The sequence below is a fragment of the Liolophura sinensis genome, chromosome 1 (assembly GCF_032854445.1).
Source record: "Liolophura sinensis isolate JHLJ2023 chromosome 1, CUHK_Ljap_v2, whole genome shotgun sequence".
Classification (NCBI taxonomy): Eukaryota; Metazoa; Mollusca; class Polyplacophora; order Chitonida; family Chitonidae; genus Liolophura; species Liolophura sinensis.
Window position 1 is genome coordinate 54,382,316 of NC_088295.1, and position 22,701 is coordinate 54,405,016.

The 22,701-nt window shown below is 37.5% G+C and overlaps 1 protein-coding gene across 1 annotated transcript in view; it reads left to right on the forward strand.

The window, feature by feature from the left end:
• Positions 1-22,701, forward strand: part of LOC135462098 (tubby-related protein 4-like) — an 81,290-nt gene that overhangs the window by 4,935 nt on the left and 53,654 nt on the right. Inside the window, exon 2 of the mRNA XM_064739457.1 lies at positions 7,263-7,776. Within this exon, the coding sequence (XP_064595527.1) occupies positions 7,519-7,776 (258 nt within the window). The 5' untranslated portion in view covers positions 7,263-7,518. The remainder of the gene's footprint in view (positions 1-7,262; positions 7,777-22,701) is intronic.

Sequence of the window (22,701 nt, forward strand, 5' to 3'; positions counted from 1 at the left end):
ATTCCTGGTTGACCATGAGGTGTTGTGGCTTCTGTCATATATTTATTATCCAAACAAAGACTGATATGGCTGTAAATATGCTCAGGTGAAATTTTTGACATTTTGACAGACTTGCCTGGCTTCTGTGAGTTGTTGGCAGTTAACACAGGCCCTGTTTACCTGTTATGTTTACCTTGATATACATGTACCACACCTGTTACCGTGACTGTTCACACAGGATGTGTTAGCTGTCCCTTATAGTATTAAATAATACAACGATTTGCACAGCAACAAACAGCCCAGTTAGTCATTGATTGTAGATCTTTTTGTGGGTCAAACTTTTGACATCTTCTCTTTTAACATGGGCCATTCGATTAACAAAGCACCAAGTGCATCCACCGCTAGTTTTTTGGTTTTTTTTTTTAAATTCAAAAACTGATTTGTGATCCTGATAAGATTGTGGGTTTCTCCATGTAACTGGCATCAATTTGTTATAAAGTGACAGTAAAAATGTTCACCAGCTCATCTGACAGATGTGTTTTAACACATAAGCTGTTCATAGATATCTCGAGAATGTATTTACCGTCATAAAGACAAACAGCTTGTCAGTAAGTCCATATTCACACTTTTTGACTACAAAATGTCTACACATATTAAAGATTACTGTTTAATTTTTACGTTTATCCATATCATATGTAACTGGAAGGAATCCCTGTCCTTTGATTTTCCCCACAGCCGTTCAACTGCATCATTGCCAGACCTCATACATTTCGGGTGCATTTCTGAAAACTCCAGGAAGTGCAGTGTCAAATTAAACGATAATGACATCACAAATTGGCAATGCACTGAATACTCAAGTAATATGGTTGCCAATGTTTTTTTCTGGCTTACAGAATGTACAGCTTTTAATACCACCAAGAAGACTGGCTCTTCAACGGCCAGAACTGACTTAATGAGGTGTTCATCCCCTGATGCTCAGTGATGTAATTCTAACACATCTTGCTCTGCAGCTTAGCAACTGAAGGATATTCCCACTGCCAACTTTGCCTGGTGACTCACTTTTTGCTTAGCTTTACTTCTACATGTATTTCTGAATTTAAAAAAAAAATAGGCCAAAATCAGGTGTTATTAAAAGCATTTTGCCATTACGACAATCATCCTGCAGCACAGAACATATTACGCAGTCCTGAGGGATGGTTACAGAATTGTCTTATGACAGTGCTCAAGTCCCTTCTACTCTGACATCTGATGGTAACCTGCAGCATGGAGCCTGCCATTTAGATCCTAGTTCCACTGCATGACTCCCTGTGGCATAAATGGTAGAATGTTGGTTATCCGTGTAAAGCGGTAATTATGGCAAAATACAGTTATTTTTTATGTATAGATGTACATGCGAGTGGAGAAATTTTGGAGCAGATCAAGAAAAAGTGTCATGTTACACAGACAAGTAAAAAAAACAAAAACTATAGACAGGTAGCAACTGTGAATATGATTTTGTAGATCAAAGTACCTAACAAACTTAGAGCGAGTGAGTGAGTGAGTGCTTGGGGTTTAACGTCGTACTCAACAATTTTTCAGTCATATGACGACGAAGGAATCTTTAGGGTGCATGTACGTGTAATGTGCCTCCTTGTAGCAAGACGGATTTCCACTGCTCTTTTATTTAGTGCTGCTTCACTGAGACGACTTAACGAAGGCAAGTAAGCCACCCCGCCCGAGCCATTATACTGATACAGGTCAACCAGTCGTTGCACTATCCCCTTCATGCTGAACGCCAAGCGAGGAAGTTACAACTTCCTCTTTTAAAGTCTTAGGTGTGACTCGATCAAGGATTGATCCTGGATCTACTGGTCCTGAAGCGGACGCTTTACCAACTGTGCTATCCGGGCTGGTGAACAAAGTTAGAATGGACATGTAAATTTTAGCCACAGACTTGCATTTGGGAGCTGAATAAAATGCATGAAGCCCCCAATTTTTTTTTTGTGTAAAGCAGTTTTAAAATTTGTCCACATCAGTCTGTATTAAATAACACATGTATGAAAATGACAGTTTTGACATTTGTTTTCTTATGAGAGGACTTTAAGAAAAGCACCCTGATTATGAAGACAAAACTATTTTGGATTGGTTGTCAAACTTCAGGGTTTCAAAATGTCTAATTAAGGCTGTTATCCAGCAGCGTTGCTTGGGTCCATGTCACTAGTCCTTTACCACTTCTGGTAGTTGTTTATCAATTTCATGATAATGGAAAAGAAAAAAAACATTGAAAAAATGGAAAGGAATGTACTGGATTTGAACCCTAGACTGCCAGATATCATTTACAATTTGCCAAGGACTGAAGACTAGCACAGAGATAAGGCGGCTTTGATCATTTGCTGAAAGCCCAGGACAAAAGACAGAAGGTCAGTATGTTGTTGCAAAGTTGTTACCTAGAGCAAAAGACAGAAAGAATACATTTTTGCAAAGCTGATGCCCCTTCCTACCTTAAACAGCAGTCAGTGGTTTCATGCAGTCAAGCTCAAAGCTCCCATGTTGTTTACAAAGGGTAGTTTTGTCAAATTGGTGATAATATGAAAACAACACAGTACAAAAATAATTTTTGCAGATTTGTAATTGTGACGTCAAGGGGCGTCGGATAGTGTGTTTAATGATTTTAAAGGAAAAGACCTCTAAAAGTCAAAGTAGGCATCACTAAATAGACCACTTAAGACTATGCACAAATATACTTTCATTTATTTTTTAGATTTTTGTGAAGAGAGTTCAAACCTTTGAATTCTGAGGTGGAATTTATGGACCATTATAACTATCAGAGTTCAGGAACACAGACTTCACAGGAAATTTTTCCAACTCTAATCATGACACTGAATGTTCGATTAACTCTTTCTACACGAGTAAAAGATTACTGTTAAAAGATTCCCAAAAGTTCCTGCCTTCTGGTGAACATCAGGAAAAAGGTGATGTGATGTCAGAGTTCCTAGATAATGTCAGTATAGCTCATAAAGCCCACCTTATTATTAAAATATTTCAAACTTTCAACACCTTAAAAAAATCTAAAAAAAGTAAATGAAAGTATTTTTATGCATAGTTTTCAGTTGTCTGTATGATGAACCTTACTTCGCATTTTAGCTTTCTTTTACTTTAAGCAATTTTACAAATTGACGTACTTTTGAGCCAAGTTTATTGGTCAGTTTTGGCGTTATTTGCATACCAAACTAAAACTTAATATGGGTATTGTGATCCACCCAAAAACTGAAAACAAAAAGTTAATCTTGACAGGTTTAGCTGTTTTGGAGAATAAGATTTCTTTAGCTTATCAATAAAATTCAAAACGACTGCTAAATCATGTGACTGGTAAAACAGCACAAAACGTCAAAAGTTGCTTCATATGTTCCTCATTTGGTTTTTCTGCCTTCACCAGTTTTCAAGATTTTTGCAGTTTTACGAGTTGACCAAGAATAATAAAAATAATAATCTGAACGATTGCAAGAGGTATCTCACTAAGATACTAGTTTGGACCCCTAATCATACCCCCCTTCAGCCAAGTTAGGGTGGGTGAGGGTAGGGGGTGGTATACTGGAATCACCCCAATTGTCTTGTCCGTAGATATGATTTTGTCCATGCATCTCTTCCCAAACTACTGCATTGATTTTGATAAAACTTATCATACATCTTGCCTATCATCTGAACTTGTATTTGCTTCAGTGTAAAGGCAAATCGGTAATTATTTTCATACTTATGACCATGTACATGTAAGACTTTGCATAAGGGTGCTCTCCATGCATTAAGATTTTGTCAATGCACGTCCTCCCAAACAACTTTGCTTGTCCGTCGATATGATTTTGTCCATGCATCTCTTCCCAAACAACTTTGCTGATGTTGATGAAACCTACCATACATGTTGCCTATAATCTGAACTTGTGCATGCTTAAGTTTAATGGCAATCAGGTAATTATTTTCATAATTATTTTCATAATTACCCCCATTTAATAGTACATATGGATTCTAGATTAATCTTAATCAGTCTGCGCAAATGCAAACATGCCAAAAGGTTGAAAAATTACAGTATATAGAGGATTATAAATTCTGTGAACAGGACATAAATACCTTACATGTAAATCCATCAACTTTAATTTGCTTGGAATTCTACTTGTTCAAACTTCTTTAATTTTAAGAGAAGAAATAAAAGAAATAGAAAGTAAATTATTCATGTACATGTTTCCCTGAAGTAATAATAATGTGCTCTGTATGAAGAAAATATTTGTTATAAAAACAAATATAAAATATAAATGATGGCAATTGAAAGAAGAAAAAAATCCATCACCACTTCTAAATGGACATTGATCTTGCATTTTTAGGGTACAATTTGATGCTAATCCTCATTCTTATCTGTGTCAAAGACAGCATGAATTTCACATTTGACAATTGACATTTCACAAATAATTCATATCACACAAATATGAATGAGGATACGTGTGAAATTCAGGGAGACTTTGACACTGGCCTAACCGTGTCTGTATCTTAAGCTGCTTTGTACACATCCCACTACATGAAATGAAATAAAATGGATCTTGATGTGAAATTATTGAATTGCTAAGTACATGTATACTTTGGAATCAAAAATTCCCAAAGAACAGCTTTGGAACAACTATCATTTTTAAGTGATAGTCCTCAAAAAGACAAAAACGTGTCGTGTGTACAGTGTTTCTGGAGTTGACAATCATGTTTGAAGATTCTTAGCATTTGTTGCTGAGATACTGAGGGGATTTTTGCTCAGTGTACGTGCTCATGTTATTGTAGCGTGCCAAATTAATACAAGTGAAACGGTTTTGACTTTCATTACGAAGCAAACATGGAGCAAATATAAAATTATGATCAATCATTCAGCGTCTGGGTTACATTCGGCCATGAAAGTACAATTCCGGGAAGCTACATGCGTTCTGTCCCACCATCATATTAAGGTGATGGTTTGGCTGATTATATGGTGGCTATAGCAATGTGCATGGCTTGCCGTCAGAAGAGGCACAAAAGACTCCAAAACATTGAATTTGTTTTGCCGGCTGGCACCTAGCCACATAGTATGAAAGTAATAAGACTGGCTGGATTTGCCAATTGGTCGGGGTGTTTTGTTCAGTTAGAATGTACGTATTGGTGATTGCTGGAGCCTGATGACCATTAGAGTAATCCTTCCATTGTCAGAAGACTTCAACGCATTCTTTTTAATATCTCTAAGCTCTTGTGTTGTCACATGGCTCAGATGATAGAGAATTCTCTGTATCTGTTTTATTAGCTGAATAAGGAGATTTAAGGAGATTTTCTAGAGTGTGGAGAACAGGTATAACATAAAGGAAATACAAAATAATCTTAAGTTCTATGTTGTTTTATTGCAACTGTTTTATTTCACGTAAGCTCTGTTTACATGAAAAACACCCACTGTTTAAATTCCTCAAAAATTGTTTGAAGTGAAACTCTACTTACGATCGCTATAAGAACTTGAGGTGGTAGGACTTCAAAATTGTTTTGAATAATTGATAGTCGGTTTTCAGGTTTACCATCTTGACTTTCAAAAAAAAATTAGATGCTTGGTTAACAGCCAGCTTAAGGAGCTTGGGACCACTTCACATTATCATTTATGGTGGCCAAAAAACCAAGAAAGACAACCACTATCTCGGTGCTTTTGTACTTTTTTGGCAATGATCAGAATTTTTCAAGACTAAAGAGTTATAGGTTGTTTTTGTAAATACTCTCTACTGCTTCACTGTTTCAAAAAAAAAGGCACAAAAACATAAACAAGTATACGTATATTTTTAGTGAAAATGAAAATTTCAACCTCAATATACATGTATACTTAACTACCATGGCAACATAGTACGGTTACATTTACCTGCAGTACTAATGAATGTGAAGGTTACATCATGTCCACTTTTTGGAATATTCCCCGTGAATGATAATATGGATATATAGCTTAAATATGTGCATGTAAGTATTAATCCATCACTCAAGCTCTGCTTGTCAGGTAGCCCGCTATGTATAATTGATCAGTTAATCAATGTAATGGTTTACTGTAGTCTACCTCTTGCAGACAGCGACCAGCTTTGACTACAGTGCCTGGCAGTTTCTCGAGAGTCTGGAGCTGGATTACACCACTGCTGTGTGTATAACACTGAACAGCATCAAACAATACTGAACTGACAAGACTATTCTCTTGGAATAAGCTAGGGGTGTTAACCTGATTCTGAATGTCAGTCGCTGCCAGGGACATATGCTGCCAGGTTCAACAAGCCTTAAGTGATGTTATATCAAATTTAATCAATAAAAGGCTTGCTCAGAGGAAGGGTTTCTGCAGACCTTTTAAGAATTCTCCATCCTCCACAAAGCCTGAAATGTAATAGTTTAACAGCAACAACTTACAAATCTCTGGTATGCTGCGAAAGCAAGGTCATCTGAAAGCCATGAAAAGGTAGTATGATGATTTTAGGTACAGGTAGATTCTGTGGTATGTTCGTCTTGGGTTAATCTTGTAATAGGTAGTGTTGAGTGCCCTTATATCAGAGCATAACAGGTATAGAGAATTTATCCTCAAGATGATGTAGAGTGGTCACAATACTGTGAAGACGCATACGTACACATGTTGATATTGTCAGTGCGGTCGCTGTGAGTTCAAGTCCAGCTCATGCTGGCTTCCTCTCCGCCCGTAAGTGGGAAGGTCTGTCAGCAATCTGCGGATGGCCGTGGGATTCCCCCGGGCTCTGCCCGGTTTCCTCCCACTGTAGTGCTGGTCGCCGTCGTATAAGTGAAATATTCTTGAGTATGGTGTAAAACACCAATCAGATAAATAAATAAATATTGATAATGTACACAAGATAAAACAAGAATTTTGTCAGATGTTCATGTCTGCATAATAACCTCCTTGACCACCACTTGCTCAGTGGCTTGCCAGGTTGTCTGTTGGTCTACCTTATATAGTGCTGCTAAGATGGATAAGCCAGCAGTACTACACATGATGTATTGGTACGTCAGGTGTACTGGTGAGGGCATGCAGGCCTTAATGTGGTCACTGCCTGGTTGATAAAGCCAATGATCCGATTGCTACAGACCAATTAGTCTCAGCTCTTGCTTTACGAATTAAAGACAGATCGTCAGTAGGAGTGGACTCCCTGCTGTAGCCCGCAGACATATGCTGAGTTTGTCTGCCACCTTAACCATTGCTTCCAACAACTGTAAAGCTACTTCAGTTAGCTTATCCCTCCATCCACGTTTCTCAGACGTTGCTTTTATCCTCTTTGCAGTTGGCCGAACCAATGCAGAATATTCATTGGAGGTAATCCAGAGCCAGGATGGTACTGTGCTGGCACATACAAGACAGCACGGCTGGGATGTGTAGAACATGGCTCCATGGATACAACACAGGCCTTGCACAGCCGTAGACCGGCACATAGCAGGGTGAGCGAGCCAGAGCTCTGGGACAGGATCACAGTGTCGTCATGTAACTCTTCTGCTTGTCCTCACTGGTAGCCTGGCCGGATCAGGCCTGGACTAGCAGTCATGCATGTCCACTTTGAGGAGAACAGTTCGTCGCGCTGTGACTGCACCATTCATTGCCTCTCCTGGATGGGCAAGGTGCCCGACACCCTGCCCGATGAGGAGGGCTGGAAGCTGAATCGCACCCAGTACTACCAGGAGGGCTGGCTGGCTGGAGGCAATAGCAAGGGCGTAGTGGGAGTCACCTTTACCACCAGCCACTGCAAGAAGTATGACCCACCTGCCAGATCCAACTTTAACCTGCGAGGTCATCGCAGTGAAGTAAGTATAAATCACCGTATTTTGCCTAAAATTTGGTGCTGGTATGTAAAAGTGAACGTAAATGGCTGAAAATAATACTTTTGAAAACAATGCTTTAAGTTTTTGTGCTAGGAATTACAAGAGAAAAAAACCCTTTAAATGTAGGCAAAAGTTGGATAAATCAATCAGAATCAGTCAAAATGAATTACTTGAAATGTGGTGAACTTTATGTGAATATGGTTTCTTGAGTTTGTTTTTAAAATATGAAGTAATTTTGGTAGAATTTCATTACCTCTTCAGATGATCCCCAAAAGACTATATGCACTGAATTAATGCTGGCAGATTTTGTACATTCACTTTAATTGCCAAGTAAGGTTACACTTGGTTTTTAGAGATTTTCACGAATTGTTTTTCAATATTATATAGTCTACGGTCACTCCTTTAAGAAGGGATTTTGTAGTTTGTTTGTAAAATTTTGATGCCAACGCTTAAGCTTTTGTTACAGAAATTAATCAAGTTGCACACACGAAAAAAAACTCTTTAAATGGCCGTAAATGGTGGACGAGCCAATCAGAACCAAACTAAATGTATTACTTGAAAAATGCTGAACTTTATTTGAAATATTGAATATGGTTTCTTGAGTTTTTGTTTTTTAATTTTAATTTAATGAAATTTTGGTAGAATTTCATTACTTCCAGTGATCCCCACAAAACTGTATGCACTGAATTAATGCGGACAAATTTTGTTCATTCACTTTAATTACCAGATAAGGTTATTCTTGGTATTTAGAAATTTTCTACAGTGTTTTGTTAAAGAAGGGATCTTTGTTTCTTGTTTGTGAGCCCACTTTTTTTTCTGCTTTGATGAACTTCTAGTGTAGTGAACTAGATGTCTTTCTGGTGTAAATGCTTTTCCAAGAAGTCAGTCTTGCATTTGCATGTCATATAAACATGTATGACAGCCCGGTGACCAGAACCAAGAAATGATCTTTGTGCTCTTTTGCGCTACTGCCATGTAATGACCCAGTAGTTTATTACCAATGCAGTCGCTGTGAGTTCAAGTCCAGCTTATGCTGGCTTCCTCTCAGGCTGTATGTGGGAAGCTCTGCCAGTAACCTGAGGATGGTTGTGGGTTTCCCCTGCGCTCTGCCTGGTTTCTTCCCACCATAATGCTGGCCACCATCGTATAAGTGAAATATTCTTGAGTACGGTGTAAAACACCAATCAAATAAATACATAAATAAATAAATAAATGATTTCAAATTTCAACCGCAATATACAGTGGAGGGCCCATATGTAGGATGTGAATATGTATGTACTTGTATGGGTGTATGTCTTGGTCACATGCAATACGCATGGGATATCATTCCTCAAATATATATATGTATTTCTCTTGGTCATATCTACATGAAGTGGATCACAAGGTTGGTTGCCGTACATAAAAGTACACATACCTTGTAGTTTATCAAATTTTAATTTAGAGGCTTAATGAATAGGGATGACTAAAAATGGACCCGAGCTCATTGAATATCCCGTCTTTTTTAGATGCCTCATTCATTGATATTGGAATGTGCCCACTATATCCAGAGGGTTATTAACGAGTGTTGATCGACTTGCACATTATTATTTGAATATTTAGATAGAAAAAGGATTAATTACTACTATCTGTTGCAGTCCTTAAAAACAACATTGTCAAATCTTGATGGAAAGGCATTTGTTACAACTTCAAAAATGAAGTTAAAAGCTTAGCACTAATACTCTGCATGATACAGACCAGTATCACAGCTTACATCTCTATGTGGTTTGATGTTATCAGTATAAACTTCACATGTAAGTGTTCTGATGTATTGTTTGTGTTACACAGTGAACATCATTAACTGAAATAAAAAAAAATTGATAATCGATTGCCTTTGTCAAGGCCCTACCTGGCTAAGACCTGCAGTCGTTTTTGCTTGAACATTCTATTTTACTTTTATACCTTATAAAGCTGACTGCCATCATATCAGTGAAAAAATCTGGACTACAGCATTAAACAGCAATCAGATGAATTAAATACTGTATTTGATCTAAAATTTTGCCTCTTCTCAGAGTACTGGTCATAGAAATATGGTTTGATTTTTATTTAGAAGGTTGGATTATATTCTATTGGACAATTGCACCAAAAGTAAGCCTTTTTGACCTTTATTTAGCTCAAAAAATGGACTCAAATTTTTAGGGAAAATACAGTAAACAAACATTCCTTGCCTTGTTGAAAAGTAAACCGTCGAACGGTTAATTGTCGTCATATGACTGAAAAATTGTTAAGTACCACGTTAAACCTCAAGCATGCACTCACTCCGAATGGTTAATGCAGAAAGACAATGTTAGTATGTCCTTGCTGGCCATGAAAATTTAATACAGTGTTTACCATAGTACACAAAGGAAATTAGTGTTGGAAGAACTGTGTACCATGGTGACTGTAACCAGTGCAGCCAGGGTGGTGGTGTACTCTTGGTTTCCTCCAGTCATAATTTGTCCTGTCCGATGTTGTATAAGTGAAAAATGTTCGATACAAACACCAAGCAAATAAGAAAATAAATATTAGGATCTTCAAATTGGTTTGAAAGTTTCACAAACAATTCTATGTTATTAATAGCAGTTTACTGTATGCTTTAAGGACATGATCTGAATAATGGAGCTTGTGTTCTGTAGTTTAATGGCATGTTTGAGGGCACTGGAGTGAAGTTGTGAGTCAACAATTTCAAGGCTACATAGTGTCATGAATATACACAATGGTTAATCCAACATGTTGTTGAAACAAGAAAGTATATTTGTACAGGGAATTATCGATCGTCAAAAGCGGCTATGGTCGGGAAGACAGTGTTATTGTATCCAGCCATAATACAGTATTTATGATTGCCAACCTCTTTACAGTGCTTGTCACTGTCAATATTTGATAACTTTCTGCTCTAATTACCCCTCTCAATCAGGCCACTCATCACTTGTGAAATGGGTTATTTGCTTGTAACCTGCTTGTTGAATGGTTTACATGGCTGTGAGCACCTGGATGTATTGCATGTGTGTGTGAGTATGTGGAGTTAATACTGTGGTCAGTTTCTTAATATTCCAAGCCACACATGTACGCTGTATGTAACTTGTAGATGGGTGTTTACCCTAAAACTTCAGCTCTAAAAGTACATTTTGAGAGGCAGGTGCTGAGGCTTACATCTTTCAATATAAGCTTCGACCCTAGCTATCGAGCAAACCTAAAAACACCTTTCTAAGGTCAATAGAAAGTTCTCCCAGAATCAGGCAAAATGAATCACTTAGTTAAGGGGCAAACTTTAGGTCTTTAAAGGAGAAGAAAATTTAAATATCAATCAGATACCATTGAAGAGAGTATGAATTTCCTTGCAGGTGCATACCATAAACAATATTCTAAAAAGTAACCAAATTGATAAATTATAAATAAAGTCAGCCCCAACCTCCGCTGTGGGTGACTCCATTTTGCCGAAGAACTATTCCTGAAGTCTTCTGTGTTAGGAGGAGAATTGCCGTCGAAAACCGCCGAAGTGCAGTTTGTACATTTCCTGTAGAACTCTTCTTCCCAGAAGGTAGCGGACAGTACAGTTCGTTTTCCGCTTGACGATCGGGAAACCGGAATGTTGGATGTAGGTTCCAAGTTTACACGAACCAGCCAGCAGTTTTAACGACTCTCATTGGCTGAGAGGCAAGACACCCCCAGCATAAATTACAGGGTGTTAAAGATGGAGGACGCGATGGACTCAGTGATTTATGCCAGCTTTGCTGTTTTCGGGCTTTACATGTATGATGAAGAAAAACTGCAAAATTATGCAGCAGGCACCACCAGATAGAATAAAATGTGCTCTTTTCAGCCTATAGTGTCGTTTTTTAAAGTTTTCTTCCCCTTTAATATACAGTAAATGCTATATTACCAGGTTTAAGACATAATTATGTTCCAGTTGCTAACTGTTACTGGATGTGAGGGTTGCACTGTGTGTGATGTGAGGGTTACAATGGGTGGTAAGGTTCTAATCTCTAACTAAGGGACTGACAGGTGACTGGCTGTAAGTTACCTGTGGCGGTGGCTGATGATGAGGGTTACAATGGATGATGAGGTTCTGGTCCCAAACTGAGGGACTGACAAATGAATGGCTGTGTGTTACTTGTGGTGGTGGCTGATGATGAGGGTTACAATGGATGATGAGGTTCTGGTCCCAAACTGAGGGACTGACAAGTTACTGTCTGTGTGTTACCTGTGGCTGATGTGAGGGTTGCGATGGATGATTAATCAATCTTGCTTGTATTTGTACTCAACATGGGTTATGAAACAGTTAAAAATATTTACAGGGGGCCTCCGTGGCTCAGTTGGTTAGCGTGGTAGCGCAGCGTAATGACTCAGGAGCCTTTCAGCAATGTGGTCGCTGTGAGTTTAAGTCCATCTCATGCTGGCTTCCTCTCCGGCCGTAAGTGGGAAGGTCTGCAGCAACCTGCGGATGGTCGTGGATTTCCCCCAGACTGTGCCCAGTTTCCACCCACCATAATGCTGGCCGCCGTTGTATAAGTGAAATATTCTTGAGTACGGCGTAAAACACCAATCAAATAAATAAATAAATAAAAATATTTACAACAGGGACTAGCCAACTAGTTTTTAATTGTAAGTGTTAAACAACAGTTATAGTTTACTATCACTTAGTGCAAGATGGTGTGAGTTGTAAAGTGACTGATTTGTTGTCAGCTACAATCCCTTTGGCCTCTTGTCCTAAACTCAATTGCCGACAGTTAATGGTATAGTAATGGTTACGTGCATATGGATAATGAGGTACTGATCCAAAACCCGTCTGACACATGTATTATAATTGGCAGATTTTACATTATGGTGCTAATCAAGAGAATTTGCTAATGGTTTGGCCAGCATGCTTCCTGTACTAACTGGAGGCTGTATAGCTGACCAGAAGATTTTGAGTAGCTGAAGATTTGTATACCTGTTTTTCTGTGCATATTGTTATTTTACACAGTTGACTAACTCATGGGATATAGGAGAACGGAAACTGCTCTCTTATTTTTTTCTATTCTTGGTTGAGTTTGGTTGTGTGAAGGTACACAGCGTGTGGTCAAATCACAGGCAGGTTTTGTGTTGTTGTTGTGTTGCTCTAATTGTTTTACACATGACCATCTCTCTGCATGCCTACTCATCGTTTTGTCTCCTATTGATTTTCTTTCCTTCTCCCAGCAGATAACTAGCCTGAGTGTACGGATAGTCAGATTCTTTGGAGCTTGTCTTCACTTCAGCCTGTCAATGCTGACGACCTAGCTTCACTGCCTTTCATTTATATGCTAATCTCGCTGTTCTTTTGCAAGCACCTTGCAGGTCTTTGTTACCAGGTAGCGGCAAGTAATTGGCCAAATTGTTCAACATTCACCGGGGTGATTTTAAAATGTTGGTCCCCGAAATGCATTTAATCTAGATAATTTGATTGATTTTCCGTAGTTCAATAGCAGGCTTTGTGGTATCTCTCAGAATCACTTGGATCAGCATTTCTGTGACTGGGAGGGTATGGGGATAGCATGATGGAGGTATGTACATCATGAAATAGAAATTGATGGCGTAGCTAAATTCACGAGTCTTCGTTACAAATAGTTTAAGTGTGTATGAATCATCTCATGGCAAACAAGATATATAGTTACAAAAATCTGGCTCGGAATTAACAGTGAGCATGGTGTGAAATTGAAACATTAAGCAATCCTATCGGAAGAAATAGTCTTAGGGTAGGTCAGTTATGAATTTTTAAAAAAATTTTTGTAATGAAAATTCAAGATAAGGATTTAAAGGTAATAAATATTGAGAGGAAAAAAACAGTTATGTGTAGTACCTGATTTTGGAGGGTCAGTTGGGTTACTCCCATGAACATATTTAATAATGGCTTTTATAATGAATAGTATTCATGTGCATTTAAGTATACATACATGTGCATTTAAGTACACATGCATATGCATTTAAGTATACACACATGTACATTTAAGTATACACACATGTGCATTTAAGTATGTACACATGTACATGTAAGTAGAAGAATTTTAGCAAGGGCATAATTGCATCTTTCATGGTAAGTTTTCTATTGTGGATACAAATATTCATCTGTTTAGAGACATGTACTCTCATCTTCGTTGGTCAGTGTATTGGGAAACGTTATTATTTTGGTGTGAGCCCATCTTAACGATATATATATAGTTAGGGCTTGGTAGCTTCGAACAGTTATATATCCTGTACAAGTATACACAGATGTAGGCTACGACAATACTGCTAAATAATATCCCGTTCTACGGCTATCAGTCACAAAATTGTGATATGCGGTACCTGTGGGAGTAAATAATAATAAATAATAAATAGTAAATAAAAGGTGTTTTCTGTGAGTTATACATGTAGGTGCTGACCTTCTAGTGGAGCTAATTCATTTTGAAAAATCCCAAACACATTTATCTCTAATTCATCACATCTAATTCATCATTCATTTCCCTGGCCTTTACCCTCCAGTGAGCCGTGGACATTTGCTTTCAGCCAGGGGTTTCGCTTTTATGGGATTTGTTGACATAGGGCATTTTGTTGAATAATGTGAATAAGCATGAAATCCAAGTCAAAGACATCTATACATGTATATACATTGGTGTCCCTGATGGTATTGTAAAAAAAGCGCAATATTGTTATAATCATATTTAATATGATATGTCTTGCTTTGAAAATCACTGTGATTTTCCTGTGAAGCAATATAGATTCTTTCCTAACTCTGATATCGATACACAGAATGTCCTTTATCCCCATCAGTAGATAACTATTATTTATAGGGACGATCCTGTTGGAAGGCGAATGAGGATAGTAATGGAAGCCCCATTGTCCTGACAACTAAGGTCAGTTGTCTCAGTTGTTCTGTGGTTAAACCTAATGAATTGATCTAATAACGACTCTGGCCACTCACTGACTTGTCTGATAGATTTGATCCTTTGCGAATGATGGTCGACCGTGGTGTGTCAAGTAAACGTCAGTATATTCCATCGAGCGAGTGATGATATGAAGTGGTTGACTAATTTGCCTGCGTATGGCTGTTGTTGCACATGAACATGACCAGAGTTTCCTGTCCATGTCACAGTAACCGGGCACCGCCGGACTGAAGATCATCTCACCTTTATAGATTAGTTTGGCTGCTTTCCAAATAATATTCCCACTGGTCATTTATTTTTTGTGCTTGTATTGTGGATGTCTTGGTTTTAGCGGTATTAGAGGCATTGTTGAAATTATTAAAATACAGTGTTCATGTGATAAGTTCTTTGGTACTGTACATACATCTAGCAGAAATGCTTTGAGAAATGTCCTTATAGAGCTTGTAATGCATTATGTAGTTGTAGAACATTTTTTTTGCCTTATTAGCTATTTATTTATTTATTTATGTATTTGATTGATGTTTTACGCCACACTTGAGAATATTTCACTTATACAACGGCGGCAAGCTTTATGGTGGGAGGAAACCGGGCAGAGCCTGAGTGTGGCTTATTGGAATGATGAAAGTTAGTAAGTTACGTTAAATAATAATTTTTATTAACCAAAATGGGAAAAGACAGTGCGGTTACATGATATCAGTACATTTGTACATGCCAGAAGTTGTTTTCCTCATTTGAAGTGAAACAAAATTACTAATAGTGACAGTTATCTTCATTAAATATGGCTGAGTCATTTTCCCACCAAACTTTGTATTGAATTGTAACAATTTTGTGTTTCTTTGATTGGTGTGTTTCTTGTTCCATATTCCAAAATATTTCACTCCTACAACTGGAGGAAACTGGGCAGAACCTGAAAGAAACCAAAGGCCATCTGTAGATTGCTGGAAAGACCTTCCTATGTACATGTAGGACATGAGAAGAAACAATGTTGTAAGACATGGGTCTTACTGTATAATCACTGCCATACACTGGCAGCAGGACTGTTTTTTAAGCATGGAAAAGCAATCTGATGTTTCGTGGCTATGAAGTGTTTTTCAGAGATACATAAACACATTGCAGCTTTAAAAATGATGCTGTTCTAAATTTCACAAACATGTGGTAAAGTGTTTATCAAACGTTTTGGTGACATTACATACATGCAATTTCACAGGAAACTTTCATCTATGCCGGCTTCAATTATTGTGTCTAATATTACAGAGACTGTATATATGACTTATGTAGTTTAATTTAGCTGGTAATATACTTTATATCATCTATTAAGGTTTAGTATTTTCCAGTTTTCACTTTTTTACTTCTGTATCACAGCTCCATCAACATTGTATGGCCACTTTAATAAAAGTAATTGTGCAGTGATTAAATTCTTACAAGAAATACGTGAAATTTTGGCATTAAAAGTATCATTATAAGGCATTCTGGTGGTCCTGAAAGTGCATTTTGACATCCCAAACTTTGGGTGAAGTACAGTAGCTATAGTCTGTCATTGGGAGACCCTAGCTAATTGCACAATTCAGCACATGATATAAATCATAAATGTAAAGTGAAAGATAGAAAAATAAATTAACACAAAATATACCCATACTCAGCTATCCAAGCTCATGGTGTACTTTAAAGTATTGATCATGAAAGTACAGTGTAAATCAGATTTTCAGGACTAGACAGACTATAGTCTCATTGTTGTTGAAAAACTCAAATGGTATTGCTCTACTTTGGCATTGGAAATCAGTTGTATTGAGGTATTGCACTGGCAGAAGTGCATATTGATGTGTGAAAGCTCATATATGTGCACATTTATTATACATGTGTTTTCATACAATGTACTAGCATTTTGTCAGTGTGTTGGAATTCTGAGAGATGTGGGCATGTGGTTGTCTGGGTTATGATACCTGCCTGTCACAGTATGGGGCTGCGTCATCATTTTAACATACCCTTACCTCTATTCACAATGTTAAGAATTAAAAATTTATTTATTTATTTGATTTGTGTTTTACGTCGTCCTCAAGAATATTACACTTATTCGATGACGACCAGTGGTATGGTGGGAGGAGGAACCAGCCTGAGCTGGACTTGAACTCACAGAGACGATATTGGTGAGAGGCCCTGGGTCATTGGACTCATTGGCATTCCAACCACCTTGGCCATAGAGGTCCCCAGAATATGATAGAATGTTTCCACGTAATAAAGACGAGGAAATGAGAAGACACAGTATACCTACGCATACCTAGATGTAATGACTCGTCATCATTAAAGAACTGAAAAATTATTAAGTATGGTGTAAAACCCCAAGAATACATACATATACACATATACATCTATATTGGTGTCTTAATTCACTTAACTGTTGTTTGTATGAAATTGGCTATAAATGTACATGCATAAGCTCTGAATCAAGGTACCAATTAATACCAGTATGTTAGTTTAAATGAAATGTTAAAGTGTATAGATGAAAACACAAAGACGTCCATGCACTCTAATAGAAATGCCAACATTTACAACTGAGCATTCAGAGTCAAATAATAATGATTTGTGGACATTACATAATCTTAGTATAAAAACTATATTCAATAATATTTGATGTACACAACAGTTAAATGAAGTATTTAAGGCATTTAGCTACTCATTTTTATACAGTGAACCTCTCAGCCAGACCCCATGTTGGCTTAACAGACTAAGAAATAAATATTTCATAGTTGGGCACACTAGTGGTTGAAAAATTAAAAAAGAAATTCAGATGAGACAAAGGCTGTTAATATTCAACTGTACATTGTTGCAAAAAAGTTGAATATGCTTCAATGAAGCTCTGAAACACCAGTGTACAATGTATTACAAAGTTACAATCAGAAATCAGGAGGAGTCATTTGGGGAAATAAAATCACACACTGGAGAGCAGTGGTATACGAATTCATAAACAGATGGTTGCTGTATTCTTAAATTTCATTTTCCAGGTCCCGGGATTATAAAGCAATCCTAGACTTAAGCCAGAATTTTTCTTGGTAACATAAAGCACGTTATTCTCTTGTATTATTTCTTTGAAATTTATTTGATAATGACATACACAGAATTTACGATGTCAAGCAATATTTTGACTTTGTTGCGTAAGAAATAACAGTTTTAAAGTGATGTGAAATTTTGACATAAGTCTAAAATTGCTTGGTAATTCGGGGCCAGGAAAGAAAGAAAACATTGCTAATAATTCTTACACATTGAATGTGTCAAAAGTGAGGTTGAACAGCCTTGTTAATTATTTGCCCAGGTTACATTGTAGAAGGTGATCCTGCTACATACACGTATTGCAGCTTCAGTTTTTGATGGTTTGAGTTGTTGGCTTGTATATGTTGGGACTACCGTTGTATTGATCAGAACTTGCTTCCACACCTTAGTTCATGACTATTAATATAATATGTTTTTATTATCAGAGAAGCTGTCTGTTGTATGTGTTTGTCCGTCTCCAGTTATTCAAACTCCACAGTGTCCTGTCCATTGTGTGAGTGTCAAGTTTTTTACGTTGGTTACACAATGCGAATTTTGTGGACATATCATTAGCCACACAAGGTTGCCTTGTGTGTGTGTTTTGCAATTCTTCTGGGAAGCTTGGCCTCCCATAATCGGTTTCTAACCCCCAGTAATTACCCCGTTGCAGTTTGTTTGGCATGTAAGTGGATAATTGCTTTTTAGATAGGCTGATTTTCTGTGGCAGTTAGGATGAAGCTGTTCGCCTGGAAACCAATGCATGCGGATAGTGCCTGAGGGCATACATCCATAGTGGTCACCAACAAAAACGCTGAGGGACTGAACAGAGCTCGTGAGGATGTGGCAGGCTACATTACTTGTACATTAATGCAATCCCAGAGACTTAGTCCTGAAAGGAAACCTGCTCAGATTTGCTGGCTTTCTGCTGACAAAGGCTTGTTCTTCTTCTAGAGTGTCAGCAGAAATAAATGTAGGCTTTGTTTGTGGTTTATTGGCTATGCATAGAATTGTCAGGCTAACATTCCATGGTGTGTAAGGCACTACCCTGTTGGGAATTATAGTGCTGATGTGATACAACATATGTGATTTAATTAGACAGGATTCCTGTCAGTTAAATTTCCTCACCTAGACTTTGTGCATCGCTTTTGTATGTAGGCTTTGCTACGAAGTCCACCAGATTGTCTGTAGGATCAAAATTCTTTGTGAAAAGGTTAACATTTGTCATTACTTACAGCAATAGGGTGTAAAATGTCTTTTAAGACCTAGATTTCTATAAAAGCAAGAATATAAACTTATATAACGTTACATTGGGCCATCATTGAAAATATGTTTGTTTTATGTAACCCTACCTACCCAGCAGAAAAAAGGCTGTAGGTAAATGCATTTATAACTTTTTTTCCAGATAATCCCAGAGCCATTTGTCATTAAATTCAAAAGTTTATTGAAGTAGTAAGAAAAAGAAAATACAAACATACCAACCATAATTTTCTGAAGATCAGTGAAACAAGCATATTTTGAAGGTTGGCCTTGTCCATTTATGCTTCACCTAGCTTTATACCAGGTTTTTATGGTTGAGTAATCATAAATGTCTGTACTTCTGGCCCTTGTTGTTGGCATTGATCTGGTGAAAAAGAGATATTTCCTCCACTATCATTTTCTCCCTTTCCCCTAACATTTTCCTCACCTTGTTATCTTTATGCATCGATGTACGTGAACTAGCTGTGTTTACCGGTAGTATATGCTTCGTATAAAATGCGCTTTGCAGTTTTGTATTAGGATATCATTTATCATACATTTGCAGTGGTACACAATAAAAGCATGTCAAATGTGATGGATGTTTTTTTATCATGCCATAGCAATGGATGGGATTGGCCTAAATGGATTGGAATAAACTGAGAAGCCAATCTATGCAAATTACTACCTGTGACAAGAAGTAAAAAAATGCTTTCCATCAAAGGAACCTGTTGCAATTTGTTGAAATCAAAAAAAAATCTTTTAAAACTGGGTGTCTGCACAACCTAATTGTTGTTCACTGTGTAATTAACATTTATTGTATACTGTTGACATGTCCACTCTATGTATGGGACTGTTATGCCCAAAATACATATTTGTAGAGATGACTATCGTTTTACTCATACTTTGATCTATGCATTTGATTAAATGATTCTTATCTGCATTATCTGTATGTCAGTGGTATTGTCAGGTACCTATTTAATTTTTCGGTCATGAGATCTAGGTTTCCACAACACATAAACCTGATTTTTTTAGGGCTTGTGTAAATGTGTCCTTACCCACCAATAAAGTCTAAATCTGAAAACATTATGACAGAGGTTATTTTCTAAAACAAAAAGATGTATTATGTCAAGATTTGGCTATATTTTCTATTTTAAAAGTGTTTGATAGAATGGAAGGTAAAATTGTCAGATGATAGAAAACAGAATTAAACGTAGAATTTGGTAAAAGGGTGTCCATCCATGATGGAAGATTTTTAGTCTCTTTAACTATGTTTTGTTTTGGTGACTGCAGTTTGTACGTATAATTTTCTTGTCCTGTCTCAAAGACAATGCTGAAAGTGCATGGTGAAAAGGTGGGATTACTGAGGGTGTAACAGGGCAGTAGACTGTGTTCTGTTGCAATGACAAATCCGACTGGGTATAGCTGGTAGGATTCCTGCCTGGGAATCGATACTGTACTGAACCAGGGCATGGATCGAGTAGCAGTGATCAATGAGATTTTCTGGAGAATCCCATATAAACCTTGCTGAATTGGCTGGCAGCCCTGACAGGGTTGTGGTGGGATAGTAGTGTCCCGGCCATGCTGGGGATCAATTCACCCATTGCCCTTCCATGGACCTGTAAACCTGACAATGTTTAAAAAGCCCCTGTTTACACATTGATTGGGTACGTAAGAAAACCCCAGCCGATGCCAGATTGACTTGAGATGCAATGTTGTTGAAATTGCCAGTTTTATTACATGCCCACCGAGAAGGCAGATTATATTACTTGTGTGTGGCGGTGATTTTGTCGTTCTGTCTTTCCATGTCTTTGTCTGTCTGTCCATGTCTTTGTCTGTTGACGTCTTTGTCTGTCTGTCCATGCCTTTGTCTGTCTGTCCATGCCTTTGTCTGTCTGTCCATGTCTGTGTCTGTCTGTCCATGTCTTTGTCTGTCTGTCCATGTTTTTGTCTGTCTGTCCATGTCTTTGTCTGTCTGTCCATGTCTTTGTCTGTCTGTCCATGCCTTTGCCTGTCTGTCGACGTCTTTGTCTGTCTGTCTGTCCATGCCTTTGCCTGTCTGTCCATGTCTTTGTCTGTCTGTCTGTTCCTCCCTCTGTGTGTTTTGTCAAGTCAAGTCAAGTCATAAGCAATTCTTGTTAACGGAACTCCTAAAGTTTTGTCTGGATTATGTTTTAAGGGGACTATTTGAAGATGCACAAGTGACTTTTTGCAATCTGGACATGGAAAACATGAAAGCACATCAAAGCAGTTCATGAAGTTTTGATGGCTTTTGTAAAATTTCGATGATGTGTTTAAGTGGGATAATATATAAATGTGCACATGTTTTTTGGTTAGCATTCATTGAATTATACTTCAGGTTATCACTTGGAATGAAGTCTGGACTGGATTCTGTACAAAACTCATACAACTTTCAACAGGTTTACATAAAACTTTTGTAAGTGTTAATTATGGTGACAATTATCTGAAGATGTGCATGTAGTTTGTTGGTTACAGTACATCATTTGAGTTTAAAGAGTAATGAAATTGTCATTATCCATGATGTATGTAACGTGGGGTGCGTGTGAAGCCAGGGGATATTTCATCTTCTGACTTTTGATATGATTCTTGTTTAGTTTTTGGTGATATCAGATATTTTTGTCTGATAAAGTGTCATGAACTACACTTATTCACTTCAGAAGTTACCATGGTAACCAAATTGCTATTAACCTTAAAACAACTCCACTACAATTTTATGTTCTGATTAAACTCTGAGACTGTTAGAATCCAATTTGTAGGCTACTATCTTGACCACATTGCCAGTAGCCTGTCTTATTAGCTGAAGAGTTATTCTGGTCACCGTTGATTGGGTCGTGACCGAGGTCATAGGCTTGAATCCAACTCTTTGCAGCTTCGATTGCAGGGTGTAAATCTGAAAGTTTTTTAGGTACTGTACCTGGTAAAGAATGTTTTCTTCCCTGAACTTTGCAATTGGAAAGTTCTTGAGTGTGAATTAAAAAAAAAATATTAAATACCTTTATTTATCAACCTTGGGGAAGCTGGACATCACCAAAAGTATCATTTTGCTCTCAGAATATGCTTGAATAAAGATTTTAGAACATGTGAAAAGAATTACAGTATGTAAACAAGTTAATTTTTATGAACTCTGATTCAGGTAAATATCATTACAAAATTGCCTGTAGATTCAGACCTACAAGTGTAATAAGTGGGGGATAATGTATTTATAAGCTGATGTGTTGCAACCTTCTTGTTCAGATGTTACCATATTAACCAGTTTGTCCTTACCGTTTATTATTTGTTTTATTTCATTGGTCAAGAATCTATAAGTTAAAGGAAAACAAATGTAAACCACGACAATTCTTTGCCAGGTACATGTGTAGACTGCAACCTGACTGCTGGATTCGAGGTGAAGCTTACAATGAGAGAGATGAGGACGTTGCACGTTGCAGTGCTTGTGTACTTCCTATGTATTGTGAGCACACATACACTGATAATTGTGACGTAACATAGGAAAGAACAAAATGATTTCACAGTTTTGGACACGGACGAGAAAGAGTTTTACGAGTTCCTCATTGTGACGTAGTAAAGAAAAAACAAACAAATGAGCCCACAGCTTTGAACCGTCTTGATACAGGCGGAAGGAGTTATACCATTTCATTGGTCATGATAAAACAAGTTTTAGTCCAACCGTTATTACCTATTGGCAGTTCCACATTAGGTATTTAATTGTTGTCCAGGTTACATGTACTTGTAC